The sequence below is a fragment of the Myotis daubentonii genome, chromosome 9 (genome assembly GCF_963259705.1).
Source record: "Myotis daubentonii chromosome 9, mMyoDau2.1, whole genome shotgun sequence".
NCBI lineage: Eukaryota > Metazoa > Chordata > Mammalia > Chiroptera > Vespertilionidae > Myotis > Myotis daubentonii.
In genome coordinates, this window is record NC_081848.1 from 52,156,671 (window position 1) to 52,182,607 (window position 25,937).

Here is a 25,937-nt window from a genome sequence, read left to right on the forward strand (position 1 = left end):
CTTAATAGTGTTTTCCAGATTTAAAAATATCCTGCTGTATAATCCCACCTTGCCCCACCCTTATCTGACCCTTACTGTTTTTCTGTTGCTATTTGCAGCAACCCTTATAGGTACTTGTGGCATGGAAACAGCGTTTTTCTATCGTGGGCACTCTCGGTGCTGATGTTGCCTGTCCGTAGGCAATAAATAGCAGTAAATAGCACTTCCAACTACAAGAGTTGGTATATCTCAGGAACTAGCTAGTGGCCCAAAGAGTAATAAATGGAGTTAGCAAGTAGGATGGGTACATTTTGCCAAAATAATTTCCATTAATTAATCTATTTAAACTTATAAATTTATAGCGGGTAGTGTGTATGCTAGTATAACTTTAAAGCCTACTGAAATTGAATCATTTTTAAATTGTTAGTTTATGTTTTAAAATTTAAAGTAAAAAAATATTTATTGCATTGATTTAGTAATAGGTCTTATTTTACCTTTAATTGAAAAATTTTTGTTATCCTTGTAAATCAATTTTGATTTTATAGTAAATCTTTTATGTTCTTTATCCTAAGGTTTTTCTAGGGCATTTTTATTTCAACTTAAAGATTGGCCATTAGAGCACAAAGGGAAAAAAAAAAATCTAGGGAGATTCTAATTTTATGATAATTATTTACATAAAGTTCTTTTAATAATTTTAAAACACTTTAAATACGAGGTGTTGTTTTGTAATCTCTCATTATGTTCCAAAGTTCCTTAAAAATTAAGTTGAACACTATTTTTTTAGTGAATATCTCAATATACATTTTCATTGAAGTATTAACATAGATGATTATAGATTTGATTGTGTTGACATTGCATAGACTAAAATTATGGCAGAAGTTAATTTGGGTTGTTTTAAGGTGCTGATGTATGTTAATTTGAGCAACTTAATTATTCATAAGCAAAGGATGATGATTTTTCTTTTTTAAGTAAGTACTATAATAAGAATCTGAAAAGAGGAACAGAAAGAAAGAAGCTATTGTGAGAGGTGAAACAGAGAAAGTGACATTGTAAACTGACATTCGTAAAATATTAAAAGCATTTTTAAGAGTAAATTTTAGCAAAAATTCATCTAAATAAAATTCATAAACAGTGGCAGTTCTAAAACCAATTGAGTTCAGCAGTCTAATACTCATATTCTCTTAGCTACTTTAGAGAGTAGAAAAGTTTGTCTTTTAAATGAGTGAACTCTGACATCTTTGGTAAAATATTTTGCTTTGTAAAATACATGATTTTTTTTCAAAACTTCATTACATGGTTATTATCAAAGCTGTTACACAACTTTTCTTCCTCAGAATACCATGTAATTTCCACTTTCAAGAGGAATCCTCTCGAACAGGCCTTCAGACGGCCCAATGTAAATCTAACCTCCAATCACCTTTTATATCATTACTGGATTGCTGTAAGCCATAAGGCCCCAGCATTCCTGTATGATATCTACCTCAGGATGACTGGAAGAAGCCCAAGGTAATGGTGACTAGCTCTGTCTTATCTGTTCCTCTGACTGTTAAACAACCCTTGCTTACACTAAAATGCCTATTAACTCTGTATTTGTTTATGCTTACAAGGCTTAATGGCCTTTTATGAGTGAGAAGACTTGAACTTAAGATTTTGTCAGAAAAGCAAAGGTAGTGTTGTAATTCACTGTAGTTTATTCTGAAGTTTCGATGATAAGTTATCATGTGCTAAATTCTAGGTCTAACTTTAGGTATTTTTTTCTGAATAACAAATAACATTCAAAATGCTTTGATGCTTATTTTCCCTACAGGATATTATCTAAATCATTTCTTCAAGATGAATCCTTTAAACCAAGTATTCAGGCGCCCCAATATTAAGTTGTATTCCAACAACTTATTGCTTCATTATTGGAAGGGTGTCAGACATACAGTACCTGCATTATTGCACGATCTTGCACTCAGGTTGACAGGTCAGAAACCGTGGTAAGAGGAATAGCAGTAAATACACTATGTATTGGTAAGGTGGTGGAAGCTTGCTGGAGAGACGAAAAGTCGCTAGCATGAGCTTTACCTCTAGAATTACTAACCTGATTAATCACAATCACAATCAGGATGCTAAGACATTTCTTAGAAATTGGGGATATTTGGGAAAACTGTGGTTTCAGCTTATTGGGCCATTGATCCTCCAAAATCCCATAATGTAGGAAATGTCCAACATCAAGGTTGTCATTGCTATTATAAGCTGAAATTGAGCTCTTCTCTTCCCCTTTAAAAAACATAGGGGTAGTTTTATAGGGGTTTAATGTTAAATTGTTTTGCTTTAAGTAGATTGTGCAGTTTTATATGAAAAATGTAGGATGCTTTTAGAAAATTGCTTGAATTATCTCAGCTGCCCATTCAGCTTATAATATGTTAATTACAGTTTTTGACTAATTTCCAGGTTGAAATATCATATTTTTTTAAGAAGTTAATAACAAATGGAAAACTTTGTTTTCCGTTTTCCGCTAGTTGTTACAGCCTTTCTTTTTGCTTTCCTTTTTTTTTTTTTATTGAAGCTCCACAAACTTACATAAACTCCTCCTGTCTTTCCCAAAACTATAGTTAAATGTCCCATAAAATATGTTTTAACTACATTGGCATTACAGTGGAGTCTTTGATTGTAGAGTTCAGGATTTGAGTATTTGTGTATGAAGAAGGTAAGGTTCTGATTCCAAAACTTTCATCAGTTGCTCAAAAAGTAAAAGTGAAGTATCTGCCAGTTATAGTGTATCAGGATCTGAGTTACTTGTAGGGATTTTCTGTAGATTCAGTTGTCTATTATGTTTCTAACTTTTTATGTTAATATTGAAATATGTGAGAGGTGTTGAACAACTTAAGGTAAAGAAATACTTAATGGAAAAAAGGCCCACAATATTTCCAAGATATTTTCAAATTTTCTAGAATAATCTGAAAAGTACAATATTTGTCATTGGCAGCATTCTTTGTGGCTAAAAGATAGATGTAAATTTATGAGTGATGGCAGTGTATACTTTCTTGATATTAATAAAGTTGTTGCAATTTAGAACAGAGAAGTCACAGCTAGGTCAAAAAAGTAAAACAGGTTAAATATATCACAATGCCTTACAAAAATGGGGGCTTAGTAAACTTAAAAATGAGTGAGTAACCAAAGTTTATTAAATAATTTACACTAGATGTTGCTACATAGCAAGTCATATCATTAATAGTGGCTTAAAACGGCAGCTATAATTTTATTATTTTCTTCAATTTATTATTTCTCTTAGCCTGTGTTTATAATAGTTGCCTTCTTAACCTACTTCGTGCCCATAAAAGGTTGGAAGCCCCAGGACAGGGACCAGCTTCTGTAAAGGGCTGTATGGTTCCTGTTGCAACTACTCAACTCTGCTATTAATTGTAGCCTCCACCTTGCAATTACTCAATTAGACATTTACAATTACTCAACTAGATATCCAAAGACAATATGCAATTGAATAAGCATGAGTGTTCCAATACAACTTTTTTTTACATGAACAGGTAGATTTGGCCCCAAGGCTGTGGTTTGTTAATCTTTGATCCAGAGGCCTCTTTTCATTTTGTACTATCTATATCCCTTTCAGTGTAAACTGATATGATTCCTTTAAAACTTGTGGGTTTCCCATATATCTATTTAAAACAATCTCCATTAGACCAAAGCCATACCCACAGATCTCTTTGAGACATGTCCATCTCTGTCTTGTATGAAGTTACTATGGATGGGATAACACCCTTACATCTTAGATTCTTGTGTCTTAGATCCTTAGACTAGCCTCTTAGTTCCTGCCTCTTTAAACAGTAGGGCTTCTATAAGACATTTCTGTAAGATCTGGAATAAGCCTTTTGTTAGAAAGTTTCTATGAGGTATGTTGAATGAACTCAAAAAGAGTCTGGAGGCTTTGGCTAGAAATAAACAGTAAAGACTTATTCAAGGGTTTTAGGGTTTACAAACCAGAAACACATAGCTAGGCAATACCCAGAATATTTTGAAGAAGAAAGAAAAGTTTGAAGATTTTATAGTAAAAAGTACACTCTTGAGAAGAATCTGTCCTGCATTCTTAGCCCTAGGATTGGTCCAGGATAGTTATTTGTCAGATATTGGTTGATCTGGATAATGGATGATGTCAGGTGGTCTGGATATGTGACTTTTTCAGGGGCTAATCAGAGATTTGTCTGAAGGTCTGGTTTATGTCAAGGTATTGACATACAGAAAGTTGATATATATACAGGCATTGACACAGGACTGAAAAGTTCAAATATTAAGTTCCCAGACTATTTAAAACAAGAATAGAATTGTTTTCTCATGCCTCAACTTACTTGATTTTAGTAATTTTGAAGCTTGACTATAGCAATTCCATTTTTTTTATTTATTTTTTAAAATATGTTTTTATTGATTTCAGAAAGAGGAAGGGAGAGGGAGAGAGAGATAGAAGCATCATTGATGAGCAAGAATCATTGATTGGCTGCCTCCTGCTAGCCCCCCACTGGGGATTGAGCCTGCAACCCAGGCATGTGTTCTGACTGGGAATTGAACCATAACCTCCTGGTTCATGGGTTGATGCTCAACCACTGAGTATACTGGCCAGGCAATCCATTTTATTTCTTCACTCTGTTTTCCTCAGGTACTACCTTAGATTTTTTTGAGGTATTAACCAAAAATCTTACATTTGCATCCTGGATTAGACCCATGCCCAGAAGCCATCTGGGTTCTTTCTACCCTCTTTCTATGCTGCCATAAATGCACTTGAATGTTCCGGCTGATGCTCTCAAGGGTATCAACAATGCCAAAAAGAGAGGCAGACACCAGGTTCTTACTAATCTGTGCTCCGAAGTCATCATCTGATTTCTGACTGTGATGATGAAGCATGTTTATGTTGGTGAATTTGAAGTTATTGATGACCACAGAGCTGGGAAAGTTGTTGTGAACCTCACAGGCAGGTTACGCTAGTGTGGTGTAATCAGCCCCAGTTTTGATGTACAGCTCTAAGATTTATAAAAGGACAGAACAATCTGCTTCCATCCCGTCATATTGGTTTCATTGTACTGACACCCTCAGTAGGTATCATGGACCATAAAGAAGCAAGATGAAAACACACAGGAGGGAAAATCCTGGGATTCTTTTTCTAGTGGTGTAATGCAAATGTTCAAGTAAAGTGCCTCAGTGGAAAAGAAAAATTTTATTCCTGGCTGGCATTTTATTTACTTTTAAAAATATGTTATTTATTGATTTGAGAGAGAGAGAGAGAAACTTCAGTTTGTTGTTCCACTTATTTATACATTAATTGGTTGCTTCTTCCTGTACCCTGACTGGAGACTGAACCTGCAAACTTGGCATATTGGGATGACACTCCCAAAACTGGCTGGTATTTTCATTTCCTCTAAATACTACTCATACAAATAGTTCAGTTTTTAAATACCACCTTTGCCCTCTTTGAGGAAATCTTGGCTAGGTCATCAAGTTAGGTGCAGTTTCTATTTTTCATGTTATCATAGGCAACAGTTTTGTTCTTCCACCTCCCAACAATATTTTTGTCCCTTTCCTTCAAGGCCTCAAAAAGCAGGTTCATTTAAGCCCTTTAAGGCTTCCACTGAAATCCTTTTCTTGGTTCTTCCAGGTTTCACCATGGTCTCTTCAAGAGCCTTTTAGATTCTACCACTTGCTCCTAAAGGCAATGCATATTTTAGATTTTTATTATAGCAGCCCCACAATCTTAGTACTAAGATCTGTTCCTGTTATCTGTGCTGCATTGCGAATCACCTCAAACTTAGTCTCCTATGATTTCTCTGGGTCAGGAATTCTAGAAGGGTTTGGCTTGGTGTTTCTGTCCCAGAGTATTTCCAGTGTTTGCAGTCATACAGGAATGAGCAGGTACACTGGAGGGGAGTGGTAAAGGAGAGAAAGGGTACAGAGAAACTATGGTGGCCCGGCATCTTTCTTTCTTCATGTAGTCTCAGAGCCTCTCCATGTGGTCTCTCCACTTGGACTAGTTTGGGCTTCCTCACATCATGGCAGCCTCTAGGGGAGTTGGACAGCACATGGCAACTGAAGGCTTCAAGGGTGAGTATTCCAGCAAGCAAGGCTTAGAAAGCTTCTTCACCTTTTCTTACTACTCTTGGAAATCACACTTTCATTTTCACCTCATTCTATTGGGTATAAGGTACCTTCACCTCTTGATGGGAAGATAGTCAAGGTGATATTATAGGTGAGCATGTAGGATGGGAGATAATATTACAGCTACCTTTGGAAATTAAAATCTGATGCAAATAGGAAACATTCAAAGGAAGAACCTTGAAGTTTGCCCTGTGTGAGGCTTTCAAATCAGGAATTATCCTTGACCTCTGGGAGCTTATAGTCTAAAAGCAAAAAGAGACATAAAGACTTTTTAGTTAGGCGATTTTATTAATGTTAAATACAGTCTTATAGTTAATATTATTTAATTTGTTCAGATGTATATTGAGCAAGGCACTGAGCTTTATATCTTATATTGGGGCCTTACTACTTCTACATTAATGTTAATCATATCATTAATGGTGTTCATTTCACTCATTTACATTAATCTGAGTGTCAGCCAGATAAGTATAATTCAGACATGCATCATAAGAATCCTGGTTAATACTCTGTAGGCACTAGGATGTATAATATTACATGTAGAAGTTGTATAAATTATTCACTCTAGCTCTTGAAATGTAGCTATTTCATCACTGCTCAAAATGACATTTTTAAAAAGTGGTTCCATAGTCTTATTTTTGGTTTATTTAGCTTAACTCTTTAGCTTAACTTCAATGAGCTTAATATTTTTTAATCTGAGGATAGTTTTGCCCCCTTCAGGGGACATTTGACAATATGTGGAGATATTTTCAGTTATCCCAACTCTGGGGGAGGTAGTGGAGACCAGGGATGCTGCCAAGCATCTTAGAATGCACAGGAAAGCCCCACCAAGAATTATCTGGCACAAAGTGTCTAGTCCTGGACTAGATGACCATTAAGATCTTGTTCTACTCTAAAGGATTGTGATTGATTAATTTTTGCTGGTTGTCATAATAAAGAATAAACAAATACTCAGACTATATAGGAAAATATAGTGCCACCCTTATGCCAAGAGTGATGGTGCAAAGTTGTGATTTTTTTTTATCTGCCATAAGTTTGATAAATAATAGTCTATGAACTTTACAAATTTATGGCCTTTCAAATTTTCTTTTCCCACCCCAATTTTTTATTGTAATTATTTTTTAACGACTGAATCAGTGATTGGTTTTAGGGTAATTCTGTCACTTGAATGAATTGAAGACTAGGTGAGAATTGTCAGTGCAAAGAGGTTAGGAAGAAAAACTTTAAGCTGTATGTTGGAAAACCACATTAACCAAATATGTTTATGTATGTGATTCAAATATACTATACTGGCTGTGATAGTCCATATTGATTTAATTACAAATTTCTTGTATCTTTTTGTTGTTTTTTAGAAAATTATATAATCTCTTATTTAAAAGCAGTATGTCTTCTTTTTTTCCACCAAGTGCTGTCTATCTTTAGGAACTATTTTTGTCTAAATACAGCCTTTTGAGGCTCACTAATTCTTTTCATGTTTAATGGAGGTTTTGTAATTGCTTTCTTGCATGAACTAGTTTTTCTTTACATAGTCCATGCTACCTCATTTTATTTTTTTCAATATTCTGGATTCAGGATATCTTTCTAAATGTATTAAATTTGTCATCAAAATTGCTTAGCTAATTATGTTACTGTTTTGATTCCTTCATACCCCCTCATTTCTAATGTTCTAATTTCCCCCCATTTCTAAAGTTCCTGATTTTGGGACTCTAAATTATATATAATGCTAATCCTTATTGTGGGACTATAAATTGAGGTGTTTTTTTTTTTTGGGTATTTCTTCACAAATTATTTTTCTATTTATCAGAGGTTAGGAATTTTTGGTGTGTGTTTTGTTTTGAAAAGTTCTTTCTTCCCTACTTATCATTGGTAATTATTGTATAGATGTTACTGCTCGGGTTAATGTTATGATATCAATGACTTATAGTAAGCCATGATATTTAAAATGACAGGTTTAATGATTAGGGCCTTTTGCCCTTTTAAAAAGAAACAAAGAAAACAGTATCTCACTTCCTTATTTCTATAAGGATGGATCTTGGGGATTTGGGAAGGTGAGTAAATATTTCAAAAAGTTTTCAGCATGAGTCATTGATTTCATAGCACAGCAAGATGATCAAGAATGGTATTTGTCAGTGTTAAAGAGAAAGTTATTTAAAGATCTATATACAGAAAGTTGACTAAATGGCAAATGAATATTTCTGTATAATGTAATATAGAATGTTATGAATTCACAGGAAATTTTAGTAAAATGTAGTTTAAGGAACAAAAAGCAAGGGAATTCTAATTGAATCCATTATTATTTAGTATTATATATAGAAAATTTGACCTTTTAAAGCATTGTATTTCCTTTGAAAATTAATTTCATGTATCAACAGAACTTTAGGTAATAGTAAATTCATTTGCTGTTGCTTAAAATTTTTTTTTTTTACATTTTGGATTTATGAAATAATCTTCCAAGATACAGAAATATTCTTATTGCTTGCTGGTTGGTACACTTATTGAATTACATATTATGATTTTACTGTCAATGTCTCAATTTACAAACTGGTGCCATGGGTGGTGATGAAATTTTTTTTCTAATCTATGCAGAATATGAATCTGTCACTTTCTTATAATACAGGATGATGAAAACAATAACTCGTCTTCACAAAGCTATGATGTTTCTTGAGTATTTCACAAGTAATTCTTGGGTTTGGAATACTGACAACGTCAATATGTTAATGAATCAACTAAATCCTGAAGATAAAAAGGCAAGTATTTTCTGTTTTATATTAGAAAATAATTAGACAGCCATGAGCAACCTGAGAAATAATTGGATATTTTTCACAATCATTATGCAACAAGAAAGTCATTGATTTATTTATAGTCTCATTAAAAGCTTCAATCATAATTGTTGGTGAGGAAATAAAATTGCTCTACCTTAGAATTTATAAGGTATTTAGATGTGGCAGTATGATTTGGATTTACAGTATGATTGAAATGTTCATTCATTTTTTTCTTTTAATGTCAGGTTGAAAGAGAACTTTAGCTTCTTTATGCATTCCCCCCCCCCCCCAAACACTTAGTTTTCTTTGAATTTTGAGAAAAACCTTCCCTCAGAAATTGTTTTTCACATACTCTTTTACTTTTTATCATTCCACATTTCTCCCTCTCTGTTAATTTGAAACTTTAACTCTTCATGTGTATTCTTTTTGAGGTTACCTTAGATATTTTAATGTGTATACCTAACAAAGTCTAAATTAAGCAATTTCTATAGCCTCTTCCTTAATGAGTAAATTCAGGACCTTACTAAAATTTATCTGAGATCTTTCTTTTAGCTTCCTTTCTCTTCCACTTCTTTAAACATTTTTTTAAATGCCTTATTTAACTCAGTATATCCAAAACAATATATATATAATTTGAATAAAAATTTAAAGATTACTTAAAATTTTTAAATTACATAAAGGATAGTTTACTTTGTATTTCTCATACTGAGCCTTCGAAAACCAGTGTGCATTTTACACTTCACAGCAATTCGGGCTAGCCATATTTCACATGTCCATGAGGTGCATGTGGCTTCTTGTGGCTACCATATTGGATAGTGCAGATTTATCCCATTCTGCTGGTTCGGAATGACGGGTTCTCAAGTGTGCTGTCTCTCTGCCCACTTCTGTGTGTGCTAGGTTTACTTCTTTTTCACCCTTGCTCTGAGGATACAGCTTTTTGGATTCTTACGTTTTTGCAGGAATATTCGATTAGACTCCTTAATTTATGGGGCTGTAGGCTTTAGAGCCAGTCTTCTTCTCTTCAAAGCACAAGGTCTAAGTCACTAGGGTCCTGCAGATTGGCTCAAGTTGAAAGATTTATGGCTTCTGCTGATTCCATACTCCCCGCCCCCCTTGCCTTCCCACCTTACACTATACATTCCAATGCACAACGTAAAATGCTGAATGGATGATTAGAAAATGAGCACTCAGGTGAAGAAATAGAAATTACCCCCAGAAGATTCCCCTTATAATCTCTTCCAATCACTACCTCCTCTCTCCTGATCTATTGTGAATTTTTACACTGTTAGTGTTATACATTTTTAACTTTCCACAAATTATGATATTTTTTTCATTCTTTTGTTGATAGACATTTGAGTTATTTTCAGTTTTTGGTTATTGGGAGTAATGCTTCTATGAACCACATGCACATATTTGTGTAGGATATCTATCTAACTGAATCAAAAGGTATTCATATGTTCAATTTAGTAGATAATGCCAAACAGTTTCCAAAGTGGTTGTATTAATTTACCTTCCAAGTGACAGTTATGAGAATTCCTATTAATCCACATCTTCTCCAACATTTGGCATTTAAAATTTTAATTTTAGCCACTTTGGTGGTGTGTAGTGGTATCTCAGTGCATTTCATATTACATAAAAAGCTTATGTAGACATGCCAAAAATGTCAATAATCCTATTGAAAAATGAGCTAGAGAGATGAACAGTTTATAGAAAAAATAATCCTTAAATTTTTTTTAACCATATGAAAAGATAAACTCACTCATAAAAATGAAAGTACAAATTAAAACTAGACTGAGATATTTACTCCTTACAGATTTGCAAAAAATGCAATCTAGCCCTAACCGGTTTGGCTCAGTGGATAGAGCGTCGGCCTGCGGACTCAAGGTTCCCAGGTTTGATTCCGGTCAAGGGCATGTACCTTGGTTGCGGGCACATCCCCAGTAGGGAGGGGGTGTGCAAGAGGCAGCGCAAGAGGCAGCTGATCGATGTTTCTCTCTCATTGATGTTTCTAACTTTCTATCCCTCTCCCTTCCTGTCTGTAAAAAATCAATAAAATATATTTTTTTTAAAAAATGCAATCTATTAACATACTCTGGTGAAGCCTTGAGCAAATGGGCATTTTCCTACATTGCTGTTAGAAATAAATATCTTTTTCCATCCTTTTATTTTCAACTTTTCTGTATTCTTATTTCTCAGTTATTTCTCTTATAAATAGAAGATGGATTTTCTTTAGTCTGACAATTTTTTACCTTTAATTGGAAGATTTAATCCATAATGTAATTTCTGGTAATTTTGAATTTAAATCTGACTCAGTGCTTAAAATTTGTCCCACCTGTTTTAAGTTTTTTTGCTTTCTTTGAGATTATTTTTATAGTTGTGTATTTTCCCACTTGTATTAGTAACATACAAATTATTAATTTTTATGCTGTTTTCGTAGGTTACTCTAGAGATTACAGCATCCTTCCCTAATTTATCAATGTCTAATAAAATACTGATAATTCCAGCTTTTCTTGCAAAATGCTAGGACTAACACCTATCTGCTATTGCTTTTACATATATTAATTGTGTATGTGTTATATGCCTCATAACCATTATTATTATAGTCTATGCAATAAGTATTCATTATTCTCATTGCAGTCTATGCAATAAGTATTCATGTATAGATTTATCAACATAATTTTTTTTTTCTTTCTTTTTCCATCTCAGATGTCAATCTGGAATCATTTTCATTATGCCTAAAGAATGCCTTTCAGTATAATTTTTCTAGTGTGGGTTGCCCAAGGATGTCAGATTGTCTCAGTTTTTATTCTTCTGGGAACATACTTACTTTTCAAAGATATTTATGCTGGTGTAGAATACTGTGTCAGCAGTTTTCTTTGAGCACTTGGAAAACATCTCATAGTGTTGGCTTCCCATTTTCTTTTGAGAAATCAACTGTCTTTCTCTCTTACTTTCAACAGTTTTACTCTGACATGCATAGATGTGTGTGTGTGTGTGTGTGTGTGTGTGTGTGTGTGCGCGCGCGCGCGCGCATATAGTATATTGTGAGTTTTGAATCTGTGCCTTGATGTCTGATTATTTTTTTGAAAATTTCCAGCCAGTCTTTGGTTCCATCCTTTTTCACTCTTCTGTGGGAATCTAATTACGCTTTTGTAACAGTTGATTTATGGTAGCTTTTTTCGGGGGGAGGGGGGGCTAGAACTTAGTGTGTTCAAATAAGTGATGGTATATAGTGAATAGTCTGTTTATCCAAATGTATGGAGCACTGAGTAGTGCATGGCCCTCTCATTTTGTTATGAAATACCATTTTTATAAGACTGTTTATTCTAGATTTGCCTACCCTTTTCATCAAGATGGCCAAATTACTGTTGTTTAACCTCCTAAACCAGCTTTCATAACATTCTTTTTCCTGATGTCAGTAATATTCTCTAAGAAAATTAATCTATATGGTATGCAGGATATTCAAGAAGAGAGACACTATAGACACAAACTGGAAATAAATAAATATATGTATAAATATATCTGAGGAATACATAAATCTATTTGGATAATGGAATTTTGTCTTTTTTGGGGTGGGGGGATGTTGCAGGCATCTCCTCACACTTGATACACTCTTTAAATGCTAGCCTGAGTTTTCAGATTATTGTCTCAAATGTTTCTGTGTTTAAGGGAAGGTATGGAATAGGAATAAACTTTTTGTGAATAGCAGTAAGATTTTAAAAGTTAATACTGTAAGCATTTTGTAATCATGTCATTTGGAATTAGCCTTTAGAAAAACTATGAATTTTTGACTAGTTGTGAAAAAAATTAAGAAAGTAACCAGTAATTTTTTTTGTTTATGTAGACCTTTAATATTGATGTAAGGCAGTTACATTGGGCAGAGTACATAGAGAATTACTGCATGGGCACTAAGAAATATGTTTTGAATGAAGAAATGTCTGGCCTCCCTGCAGCTAGAAAACATCTGAACAAGTAAGTTTTACATGGGTTTGATTTCCTTTTGTCTTCTTTATTAAGGTGGTGTTTTTTTTTTTTTTTACAGTGGTGTTTTTTTTTTGGTTGTTTTTTTTATAAGCTGGTATATTGAATGGAAGATACTGCTAATAATCTGTCGTTATTTCCGAAAAGTTCTTACCTTTGGACTGCAACTTTGGTAGTATTGATTTAGCCTAATATTGTTGAAACTTGATATCTTCGCCTATTTACTCTTCCTGAACACTATGTGTAGGTGTAATTTAGTTGTTTTTTGTTGTTGTTGTTTAATATATTTTTATTGATTTCAGAGAGAAAGGTAGAGAGAGAGATAGAAACATCAAAGATGAGAGAGAATCATTGACTGGCTGCCTTCTGCATGCCCCCCACTGGGGATCAAACCTGCAATCTGGGCATGTGCCCTTGGCTGGAAGCGAACCCAGGACCTTTGAGTCCATAGGCTGATACTCTATCCACTGAGCCAAACGGCCTAAGGCTGGTGTAATTTAGTTTTAAAAATCGCTATTATCATTTATTATATTGCTATTGAAGAAGTAAATATATTAGGAGAAAATAAAAATCTATTTTAAACTGGAGGTAATTTATTTATTTTATGTTTTTTTCACCCTACTCTATCTTTGGAAGAGGAAAATAGATATACTAATACATCATTTAACATGGAAATTTTGTTTGTTTATAAAAGAGCTATAATTATTCCCCTTAGTCTTTTATAAAGTAACTAGAGGCCCAGTGCACGACATTTATGCACTGAGGGGGGGGGCTTCCCTCAGTCCGGCCTGCACCCTCTTACAGTCTGGGACCCCTTGGGGGATATCTGACTGCCTCCGAGGCGGGCTGAGTGACGCTCCCCCTGTGGAAGCGCACTGACCACCAGGGGGCAGCTCCTGCGTTGAGCGTCTGCCCCCTGGTGGTCAGTGCATGTCATACAAACCAGTCATTCTGCTGTTCAGTCAATTTGCATATTATCCTTTTATTATATAGGATACATACAGATTGTTTAAAAAACCATCCACACAGAAAATAGAAGAGGAAAAATCACTGTTAATCCATCATTCAGAAATGCTGTTAAAATTTTAATAGCGGTCTATTTTATTAGTAGTTTAGTGAATACCATGCTTTTAAAATAAATCTTTATTGTTCAGATTATTACAGTTGTTCCTCTTCTTTCCTCCCATAGCTCCCTTCCACCCGGTTCCCACCCACCCCCATGCTCTTACCCCCCCCCCACTGTCCTCGTCCATAGGTGTATGATTTTTGTCCAGTCTCTCCCCTCACCTCCCACACCCCCTTCCCCCTGAGAATTGTGAGTCCATTCCCTTTCTATGCCCCTGATTCTATTCCATTCACCAGTTTATTCTGTTCATCAGATTTTTTATTCACTTGATTTTTAGATTCACTTGTTGATAGATATGTATTTGTTGTCACTTTGTTGTTCATCATTTTTATCTTTACCTTTTTCTTCTTCTTCCCCTTCTTAAAGAATACCCTTCAGCATTTCATATAATACTTGTTTGGTGGTGATGAACTCCTTTAGCTTTTCCTTATCTGTGAAGCCCTTTATCTGACCTTCAATTCTAAATGATAGCTTTGCTGGGTAGAGTAATCTTGGTTGTAGCCTCTTGCTATTCATCACTTTGAATATTTCTTGCCATTCCCTCTGGCCTGCATGGTTTCTGTTGAGAAATCAGCTGACAGACGTATGGGTACTCCCTTGTAGGTAACTAATTGTTTTTCTCTTGCTGCTTTTAATATTCTTTCTTTGCCCTTGGCATTTTAATTATATGTCTTAGTGTGGTCCTCTTTGGATTCCTTTTGTTTGGGGTTCTCTGCACTTCCTGGACTTGTAAGTCTATTTCTTTCACCAGGTACCAGGTAGGGGAAGTTTTCTGTCATTATTTCTTCAAATAGGTTTTCAATATCTTGCTCTCTCTCTTCTTCTGGCACCCCCGTAATTCAGATGTTGGTACGCTTGAAGTAGTCCCAGAGGCTCCTTACACTATCTTCATATTTTTGGATTCTTTTTTCTTTTTGTTTTTCCGGTTGGGCATTTTTTGCTTCTTCGTATTTCAAATCTTTGACTTGATTCTTGGGATCCTCTAGTCTGCTGTTGGACCTCTGTATATTATTATTTATTTTAGTCAGTGTATGCTTAATTTCTGATTGGTCCTTTTTCATATCCTTGAGGGTCTCACTAAATTTCTTGGAGATTTCTACAAGATTCTTGAGTAACCTTATAACCGTGGTTTTGAACTCTATATCCAGTATTTTACCTTCCTCCATATCTTTCGTTTGTGACATGTTTCTTTGTCTCCACATTTTGGCTGCTTTCCTGTGTTGATAGAGTGGCTTTGTGTGCTAGGTGCCCTATAGGGTCCAGTGGCTCAGCCTCCCTAATTACCTGAGGTTGACACTGTTGGTGCACCCCTTTGTGGGCTATGTGCACAGTCTTGTTGTAGTTAAGTCTTGATTGCTGTTGGTATCACCGGGAGGAATTGACCACCAGACCAATTTGCTTTGAGGACCAGCTGTGTCTACAATGGGAGAACTGCTGTGCTGGAGACACCCTTATGGAGCAGGACTTGCTTCTGTGGGGTTTTGGTGCTCACTGAGTCTGCCCCTTGAGTGTGTCTCTTATGGATGTGAAGAGTTGTACTCTGGTATGGTTTCACTCTGACCACTGGGTACACTGGCTCTTGGATCTCCAAGGAGGTGCAAAGTCAGCCACTGCCTGAGGCCACCCAGCAGGAGCTACAGAGAGGTCTGCAGATTCCTTCTCTTTGTTTGGGGTTTGGAAGTGCCTAGATGAGGCCCAGCTGTGGAGCAATGCAGGCTGCTGTCTAGGCCTTCTTTTGGAAGCTTTGGCGCTCTTTGACAAAGCTGCAGTTTGTTAAGTTTTAAATTGCAAAAGAACAGGCCATTCATATGCAAAAGCCTCTGCTCACAGCTTGGGTGGGCTTGTAAATTGGGTGGGGCAGGGTCTCAGGGAATCATCAGGATGGAGCAAACCGCAATGGCTGCCAGTCTGCTGTGCCTCGGAGAGGTCCCGGGGTCTCTGTGTCTTGTGGCCCGGTGCAGGAACAATGATCACTGCAAGCACCTCTGTGAGAAAGCTGCCCTCGCGTTCCGGCCCGATGCCAGACAGTCCAGTTTCTCCCCGTATGAGTCTGGATCCCCAGAGTCTTGCCCACAACTGGAGTTCAGAGCAATGGGGAGCTTGTATCTCCCTCCTGGTTGAAAAAGACAACAGTGTACCCAGTTGTCAGCCCATTTCCACGCACGCCTCCGTACCTCTGCACCTCCTACCAGCTTCAGTGTGCTTTTCTCTTTCCTTCTAGTTGTAGAATTTCCACTCAGCCAGCCTTCCCATGGTTCTGGATGATATCTGTTTTGTCTTTTAGTTGTAGTTTTGATGTGGTTGTGCGAGGCAGCCAAGTATAAGTGTGTACCTATACCGCCATCTTGGTTCTTCCTCTTCCCGTGAATAACATTAAAAAAAAAGATTTTAGAGAGAATGGAAGAGGAAAGAGAGAGAGAGAAACATCTCTCTCTGTTATTTCACTTATTTATGCATTCATTGGTTGATTCTTGTGTGTACCCTGACCAGGGATAGAACCTGCAACCTTGCTGAAACAGGATGACACTCTAAGCAACTGAGCTACCTGGCCAGGGCCTAATTAATATATTTTTTATAACTGTTTTCAAGATTTTCACATTATTATTCTTGTGCTTCCAACTCTATGAGGCTTTGTAGGGCAGTTAGTTGTATAGATGAGGAACTGAGGTTTAGGGAAATTGAGTTTGCCTAGGTCATATTGTATTAAGTGGCAAAACAAACCATGACCTTTTGAGATGTAATTCAAAGCTCTTGTCTACACCAATTGTTCACACGTTGTAGTCCTATTTTACCCCGCCTGTTGAAGTTAATGGACTGTATGTAACATTACTGCATACCTAAAGATTTGCATTCCTTTTTAACACCATTAAAAAGCATATGAAGTGTTTTGAAACAAGAGTAAGATAATGTACCTGTTACTTTGAGAATGGCAAGTCCTCCTATCTAGAGCTAGTACCATTTTTCATTCTTGAATGAGTTCTTGATCTTTGGTCATGTGACTATCAGCTATAATGGGAGGAGTAAATTCAGTTTCCTGACAACTTGTAAGCGGCTAAAGATGTCACAAAAATGTTTATTTTGTTTGTAGGATGATGTATGTAATGTACAAACCTTTTTAGTTTAAAGGAAAAAGTGCCAAACACATAAGGGACATGTCTGTTTTACCTCCAGTGTACTTGCTGCCTAGCACAGTACTGGGCACACAAAAGGATGCTCAATACCTGCTGAATGAATAACTGCATCCCAAGTATACTGTTATAAAAAAAAGTTTTGTGTTATTCGTTGTTAATAGAGGTAATACATTGTTTGACAGACTGCAGTCAGGTGACTTTTGCTAACTTTCTAACTTAAGGACTTTTAATTAGTTTTTAAATAAATTTCAAATTAATATGGATTTGAGTTTTATGTTAAAAACTGAGTATTGACTATGTGCCATCCAGCAATATTTTATTCTAGAAAATATGAACTAATAGGTCTCTTGATTTGCTTTCAGGTTGAGGAACATACGTTACGGTTTCAATACTATCCTTGTGATTCTGATCTGGCGCATTTTTATTGCAAGATCACAAATGGCAAGAAACATCTGGTACTTTGTGGTTAGTCTGTGTTACAAGTTTCTGTCATACTTCCGAGCATCCAGCACTATGAGATACTGAAGACAAGAATTTAGCATTAGAACATCTATGCATATGTGGTGGTCTAAATGCACAAATGTAAAATGTACTTAAGTCATCTCACCTTTTGTCAAGATATTAAATCATCTTAGATCGGAGTGTGGAGTAAATTATGGTACATTTTATGTAACATTTTAATGTTTATGCTCATAAAAATCTAGTGAACACACTGTGGTATGCTAGCTCAAATCTGCAATAGCCACCAAAACCATGACGTAATATTTTGATCCCTTGGGAAAAGGGGTGGGGTGAGGGTAGGAGTGGGGATATGGGAACACTGACCAGTATAACTGTGCAATTCTGGAACATATTAATTAAAATATGCCTTAACATACAGTGAGTTCTAATTTTTAATATTTAGTGCAATGGAAAGCATTTATTTGGAAAGGAATATTACCTAAGTTGGTAGATATTTTATTCTTCAGTGTTTGATTTTTTTATCAGTTGAAATTTTGTTAAAATTATAGCCAACTTATTTTCACATTATCTTGTAAGTGATTGAGTGGTCTCAGACATGCAAGACATGTTCTCATTTTTCTTTCTCTGACTAGAGGTCTGATGCATATCATTTTCCTATAAGCAATCAGTTGCTTTCATAATCAGAAGGCTATATATTCTAAAGATCCCACTGGATCTAAATGGGTTTGAAAATCCATATTAATATATGCTATGTGGTTTTTTTGAAGGGAAATTAAAATGAATTAAATAAGACTATTAGCATCAAAAAATAGGAATACATTTTTCTTGTCCACATAATGACCAAATAGGAATTAATCCTGTGAGATGTTCATGTTTTGAAGCTGGAGGATTTCTTAAGGCTTTGGCAAATGGGGCCTGGCGGGGTTGGGGAGGGATTCACCATACTTGTGCTCTCCTCCCTTTATAAATGTTTTTAATGAGACTTTAAAAAGGCTTATGCTGTCTTTCCAATGAAAACTGAAAGTGCATTATTATGGAAAAATGTTTTTGCAGGTAGATATAACATTAAGAAAATATTCTCACATGTGTTTAAACACATACTAACATTTGACCTTGAGAACTGAATTCCCACAGGAAAAATAAAATAATGCATAAAATAATGTGTATCAAATTAAATTAAGGACTTTATTTACTTACCACATAAAGTAGCAAACTGTTGAATGAGTTTGAAGATACCATTTATTTTTTCTGCATGTGGTTTTAGCTTTAGAAAGAAATGCACTATAGAAACAAGTAATAGCAAGAAAATTAATGTATATTTTAATGATATATTATAATTCCCTTTAAACCTTAATAGTAGTTAACTCTCCTTACTGTTTTATATTTTTTTGAGCAAATTGACCAGCATAACATGTTTTAATTTAGCTGATCAAGTTGTACTATATTTAAATCATCAACAGTATATCTTAAATATGTTTAATGAGGTCAGTTCATAATACAAAAACTTACATAGAACTTTACATCTTAATTTTCTTTGTCAGTTTAAATGCAATGTATAAGGAGTTTATTTTGTTATTGTGAAAAAATGAAATGTAAAGGAAACCCCTTCCATGCAGGTGTGTAATCTTGAAAAGGAAAAATGCTTCCATGTTGAAGCCACATTTTCTGTAGTAAAACTTTAAAACATTATTTTTAAAGAAATATGTATGTAAATATGCATATGTATATATATATTCTTTGGGATGACACTGAAGTCTCTGGTCTAGGACCATACCTTGTATAAGGTGTGAGAGACCATGACAGTGTCTAAAGATGGAGTAAAAGACAATGCCTTTGATTTAAAGTGGCCCACATAATCAACTATAGGTGCTCTGTACATTTAGAGCTCCATCTCTTAAGTGTGTTTCCCTAGTGTGTTGAGAACATGCTCACATTTGTATGATTTTTACACTTTTGCCGAATATACTGAGAATCAGATGAATTGTCTTTGTATCTTGAAAAAGATTCAGGTACAATTTCAGCAGGCATGTGAAATACATATGGGCTGTATGCCTTTTGAACTATGTCATTGTTCTTAAAATCTAACTTAAACAAATGCTATCTGGGAGGGTGCTGAGGCCACTGCATTAATTTTGTGTGTTCATTTAACAGAATTTGTTGTCAAAAGAAAGCTAATGAATAAATTAACATGTCATTTTGGAACTTAAAGTTCTAAAATTAGTATAAAGGGCACGTGGATTGTTGATCCCCACTAACTAGACTTCAAGCTTAACTTGAACTTAAAAATTTTGGGAATCATTTATATTTGTCATTTGCTAGAAATGGTTTTTAGTTCTGTTTGATTATATTTTCTATACAAACTTAGTTTTTAACAGGAGAGCCTAATAAATTAAATAAATTTAATATTTAATTTAACTCGGTAAAGCTGTATTGCAAAACATTTATTTTTCTTTCCCTATTCATTCTTGAGTCTATAATTGTGTCATATGCATTTGTCATTTGTGTCTATATTTAGAATTGACTTGGCAACATTAATATGTCCTAAAACTCAACACAGAGAAGCATGGCAATATGTTCTTTGACTTAAGGATGGTATAAAATAAACATTCTTTGAATCTGTGTAATAAAGCATGGAAGCAGGGAGGAAAAATCTTATTTCTCCCCTTTTTTTGTGTTTGTGTATAGGAGTTGGTTCAGGGTTTTTTGCTTTTTGTTTTAAATGTAAATTGATGCTCTTCTATACAAAGTAAATAGAAGCATTATTGGTGCCTTTGTTTATAAACCAGAAAGTAATAAATGAATCCCTATATTTCCATTATAGTATTTATTGTATTTTTACAATAATTACCTTGGAAATTACCAGTGAGATACTGTGGTTAGGCTTACAGGAAACATCCTCACTTATACTTCTTTCTTATCTCTTTTCGGGTATACTCATCACTTCTTATATCCTAATTTTACTTATGCCCATGTTTCTTAGCATTTTAGGGAAGCAGATAGTCGGGATGAATACATTTTGTTAAAGTATTATTTTTATGGATTTGCTGAGATGAAATGGTCCTTTTCTTTTCTAAAAGCAGTATGAGAAGATTATCAGGGTGTCGTTAGGTTCCAACTACTCTCCTCCACGTTGAATATCAATTTAATAGAGACTGTGTAAAAGAAAGCATCAGGCTGGGGGTCAGGTGAGTGCAGATGGCCAAGCTTGCTCTTTGAGGCTGACTCCAAGCCCTGGCTTAAAATCATTAGCGCTGACTTGCTCTTTTTTGAGAAAAACTCTCTTAACTTTTTGCATGAGAAACTAGAGAAAGGAATGTATGCTGCATAACTTGATATAGAAATGAGTTAATTAATTAGTCTCTGGTAAAAGAAATATGAAATATTTTCTTACTGAATTAATATTTTTATCTCTAAGCATTTTCTAGTTTTAGGATGAATTTGTCTTTTTTAAAATACATCTCTGCTACCCTTAAGATTCCTAAACAAATCACCTTTGTCAATTGAGCATAGTTGTGCAAAATTGTTAAATACTTCCTTTGTTTTTTCTTAATTAAAGAAAAATTTGAGTAACATTAATTAAGTTTGATGTGCTCCTTTGCAAATTGATGGTTCTCAAATACATTTATATAGAAAGACAAAGTGATAAGTATGAGTTTAGTATGTTTACTATATGCTCAAACTCAAATGAATACGGCTATAAATGTCTCCTTATTTTTTGGTCACAGATCACAGACAATACCTGTAATCTTATACAAGAGAAGAGAAGGGTGGAGATGACCCCCCTTCTCTGCCCTCACCTGCTTTTTTGGTTTCAATTTTGAACAAACACCTGAACCTAAATATATAGATGAATGAAAACTAGAGGCCGGGTGCATGAAATTTATGCATGGGTGCGGTCCCTAGGCCTGGCCGGTGATAGAAGCGCGGGTATGGAAGGGCAGGTCCCAGCTGACCTCTGGGCTCTGGGCAGCACCTGGGCCCTGGGCCTCCACGCGCCCCCCCTCCGCCTGAGTCATGGCACCTGAGTCCCCACAGGGAGATGTGTTGAGTGCAGCTGGACACTGTGGGCCAGGGTGCACCGTGGGCCTCTGGGTCACCCAGCGGTGCTTCATAGAAGCCGGATAGGCAGTGTGCTCTCTCCCGGCTGGCCTTGCAGACCAGTTCCTGCACGAGCCCACAGGGAGCCCAACCGGCCCTTGTAGTCCCAGTGGCTGTGGCCCGGCTCACACAGAAGAGGCTGCACGGGTGCGCACCTGAGCGTGGGTGCGTGAGCCCTGGTGTCCCAGGAGAGGGTAGCAGGGGGAGTGAGAGTGAGCTTGGCAGACACCCCACATTCTCACCGAACCTCCATCCCTGTCTCCCCCCCCCCCCCCCCCCCAGCTAGGGAGAGGTTGCAGTGCATCACTGACACCCACCATGTTCTGCACCCCCCCCCCTGGTGGTCAGCACATGTCACAACAATTGGTCGAACTCCTGGTTTCCCTGTCGAACGACCAACCGAGGGGACAATTTGCATATTAGGTTTTTTATTATATAGGATACTTGTCCCAGGATATTGTGTATTTATTTCATCAGTACTTAATTGTTTGGCATTTAATACCTAATTTTCTGCTTTATGCTACATCTTTCACAGGTTCCTGTCATTTCTCCCCATTTGATTTTTGGTTTCTTTTTGTTCTTTTTTGTTTGTTTTGGTTTTTTGTTTGTTTTTTAATCCTCGACCCGAGGATATTTTTCCATTGAGTTTTAGAGAGAATGGAAGGGAGAGGGAGAGACAGAGAGAAACACTGATGTGAGAGAGACAGATCGATTGGTTGCCTCCTGCATGCCCCCGATCGGGGCCGGGAGCCTGCAACCAAGGTATATGCCCTTGACCGGAATCGAACCCGGGACCCTTCAATTCTCAAGCGATGCTCTATTCACTGAGCCAGACCAGCTAGGGCACTTGTTGGTTTCTTGAGAGAAAAACCAGCCTTGTATCTTGTACATTGTAGAGATAACCGTGGTGAACATTGGTTTATCACTTACTTTGTGCCTTCCCTGTCTACGTATTTTATATGTACTGACTCAGTGTGCCTTACCAGCATCCCTTCGAGGAGGGCCCTTCTCTTACCCATGTTTTATAGTTTGGTAATTGACAAATGATACAAATAACTTACCCTGTGTCACACTGCTAGTGGCAGAGTTAAGATATGAACTCAGTCTAGCTCCAAAGCTTACTACACTTGTCCACCACACTACTACTTTTCACTTGGGAGCACAAATGTTTCTGGACTATTCAGAGATGTTCTCTGAAATGCTATTGTGCTGAATTTTTTATTTGGCTCCTTCATTTCTAAAGCCCAGCATTCATCCGTTCAACAAATACTGAGCACTTGCTGTGGGTTGGGCACTATGTTTTATATTGCAATGGTCTGTTTATTTGTCCGTGTCACTCACCACATGCAGCTTCTCAGTGGTCCAGACCTGAAAGTGAAACACTGCCTGCCCACCAGGGTGTTATGACTTAACATAGCAAGGGAACATCATTTCAATAAAATGTATAAAGAGAAGAACAAAATACTGGAAGCAGAGAGGAGTGATTTACTGGTTAGTGTTAAGGGAAGGGCTCAGGCGCACATGACGTGAGCTGTGGTTTTAAGTCTGATGGGGAGAAGTGATGGGATAGACAAGCATTCCTTTCCACCGGCATAGAGCATGTGTAAAGGCTGAGAAGTGTGGGGATTAGTGAGGAAGGAAATATTTTTAGTGTTAAACAGTAAAATGACTAAGGAAAGATGAGGCGTGTAGGGCAGTGGTGTTTGCATGCTCAGAATGTACTCTAGGCTGTGCAGTGACCTGTCAAAAACTCAGAACACCCCCGGTTCCTCTTAAATATGAATAGATTTTTAAATGAACTGACCTTTTACATATTTTCCTAAATGAAATGAATTTAAGAGAAAAATGTCCACTGGTAACAGTGAGGTGTATAGGAAATAATGGTATGACATGTCATCAGCTTCCTTTTTATATGACAGGTAATTCAGCAAATAAAAGTTGCTATCTAGAGAAAGAATATGGGGTGGATAAAAGCCTTCCCTTAAATATAAATAATAGTAAAAAAGTAGTCAGGAAGGATTTGTCGAGCATTATACTTATTTAATTCATATTTAAATTGGATGAGTTCTCTGATGAGCTCACATTCTTTGTAGTCTTGCTAGAGTTTTGAAAGAATCAGGTCATAAATCAAAGTGCAAACTGAAAATCCCATTTCTCCCTGGATGATGCATATCCCATGGGGACCTACAAGCACAGAGTTTATTTCTGCCAACCTCCAAACCAGGGGCTCCCACAGCTTGGCCTGTGATCAAAACTCCTGGGGTAACTTCAAATGTAGACGTTCCTAGGACCCATCCCAAGAGTCTCTGATGAGTTAGGTTTAGGGAGAAGCCTAGGGATGAGAGTTTAAACTTTCCCAGCTGATTCTAATGATGACCCAGGTTTGCTCTTCCCTCCCCTCGGCCAGTGGTCTGCAGCAGGATCATCTGAGCAGCTCCATACACACAGAAATAAATGGCTGGGCCCCACCCAGTGACCTTTTAATAGCAGAGATTTGGGATGGGGACCAGGCACATGTATTTATAACAAGCCTCTGGGTGATTTGACATATTCAGGGCAATTCAAGAACTGCCTGACCCTTTTCAAGAAGTTTCTTGCCACTCTCAGAAGAAAACATTCCAGATATTTTTTTTTTTTTTTTTTTACCCAATAAGACAAAAAAAAAAGTCAAAATTTCAATTCTTTAGCAATTTTCAGCAAATTCCACTGCTATTTCAGCACAAGCATATTCTGATTGTTTTTGTAAATGAGTACCCCATATCTGTATCTCTAGCACACTGTTCCATGGTAGCTATAGGCATTTCTAAAATTTTAAAAATACTATTTATTTTGTAGAAAAGTTGTACAAAAATTTATTTGAGTCAAATAGAGAATATGCCTGGAAGCAAGAAAAAATGCGTGAGGAAAAATGCTTCCCAAAATGATAGTTGGCGGCTTCTTTTATGCATTTGGAATTAGGGAGGGAGCATAAGGAAGGTTATGGGAAAGGGGGAGACAGCCAGGAAGGGATTTAATTACAGGAGAGTTAACAAGATTATGTGCTTGTTCTCTTCAGGGTGGTTTCCCTTTTGAAGGGTCCAAAAAAGGCATTTCAAAAGTGTGTTAACCTAGACGCACAGAAACAATAGACTATTTTAACAAAACTTCCACAGGACAGAGGAGCAGAATTGCATAGTTGAAAGAACCTTAGTTTTGCTAAGAGACTAAGTATGAGTCGACTGCCACTTCACCAGCCGTGTGACTGTGAATGAGTCAGTTAACCTCTCAGCCTCAGATGCCACATCTGTCAAAGGCCTACCTGGGAGGGTGGTTGTAAGGATTAAATGATACAATGAAGCCCTACCTGGTTTGGTTCAGTGGGTAGAGCATTGGCCTGCGGACTGAAAGGTCCCAGGTTCGATTCCGGTCAAGGGCACATGCCTGGGTTGCAGGCTTCATCCCCAGTAGGGGGCGTGCAGGAGGCAGCCAGTCAATGATTCTCTCTCATCACTGATGTTTCTATTTCTCCCTCTCCTTTCCTCTCTGAAATCAATAAAAACATATTTTAAAAAAATGGTACAATGAATACAAAGTGTGTGGCACATAGTAGAAACTGCAGTATTACCTCAAAATCACCAAAATGTCCCAAGCTAATGTGACCCAGTTTATGTTTTCTGACGTTACACTATGATTTTTCCATTTCTAATATTTCTATCACATTTTATTAAGAAATACAAATTCTGAACATTTTGAATAAATATTAAAAATCAGTTCTATTTTCCTCTTGCAATGCTAATATTTATCACTTTAATTGAGCACCCATCTCCACTGTGGCTCTTCTGCATCTAACAGCTCCTGCTTACTGGAATAGAAGGAGGATTCTTCCAACTTCCCCACCCAAGAACAAAATTCCCACTTCTCATTTCACCCCTGGGCAAAGAATTCTTTAAAGATGGTCAGTTCTCAGATCACCCATCTCCACAGATTTTTTGGTTAGCCACACCTTTAGGCAACTCGCCATCTCTTTCTTTACTCCAGTGATCTGTATGCAGTCAGTTGTTAAGCCAACACAAGTTTGCCTTTCTAGGGTTGAGAGATTTATAGCCTCATTTGTGTTCCAAGAATATTTTGCGAGTTCTCTTCCTCTTTCGTGTATTTAAATAAGCATGAAACAAAACTAGGTTTTTCTAATTACTTATGTAACTTGGCTCCTAGAGCATTTCACATTCCTCAGATTAGCCCTGTACTTCTCAACCCTAATGAATTGAAGACACAAGTACACTC

The 25,937-nt window shown here is 36.5% G+C and overlaps 1 protein-coding gene and 1 pseudogene across 3 annotated transcripts in view; both read left to right on the top strand.

Annotated features, from left to right (window-relative positions):
- FAR1 (fatty acyl-CoA reductase 1) overlaps nt 1-21,152 on the top strand; it is a 44,223-nt gene extending 23,071 nt beyond the window's left edge. For 2 of the 3 annotated variants that reach the window (XM_059708945.1, XM_059708947.1), the window contains exons 9-12: nt 1,787-1,958; nt 8,732-8,861; nt 12,721-12,848; nt 17,477-21,152. In XM_059708945.1, coding sequence (XP_059564928.1) covers nt 1,787-1,958; nt 8,732-8,861; nt 12,721-12,848; nt 17,477-17,639 — 593 coding nt within the window. In that variant the 3' untranslated portion in view covers nt 17,640-21,152. Of the gene's footprint in view, nt 1-1,313; nt 1,486-1,786; nt 1,959-8,731; nt 8,862-12,720; nt 12,849-17,476 lie in introns of all 3 variants that reach the window. The other variant, XM_059708946.1, reaches the window with a different exon arrangement.
- Nucleotides 1,965-8,861, top strand: LOC132240990 (small ribosomal subunit protein uS8-like; annotated as a pseudogene).
- Nucleotides 21,153-25,937: the final 4,785 nt, after the last annotated feature.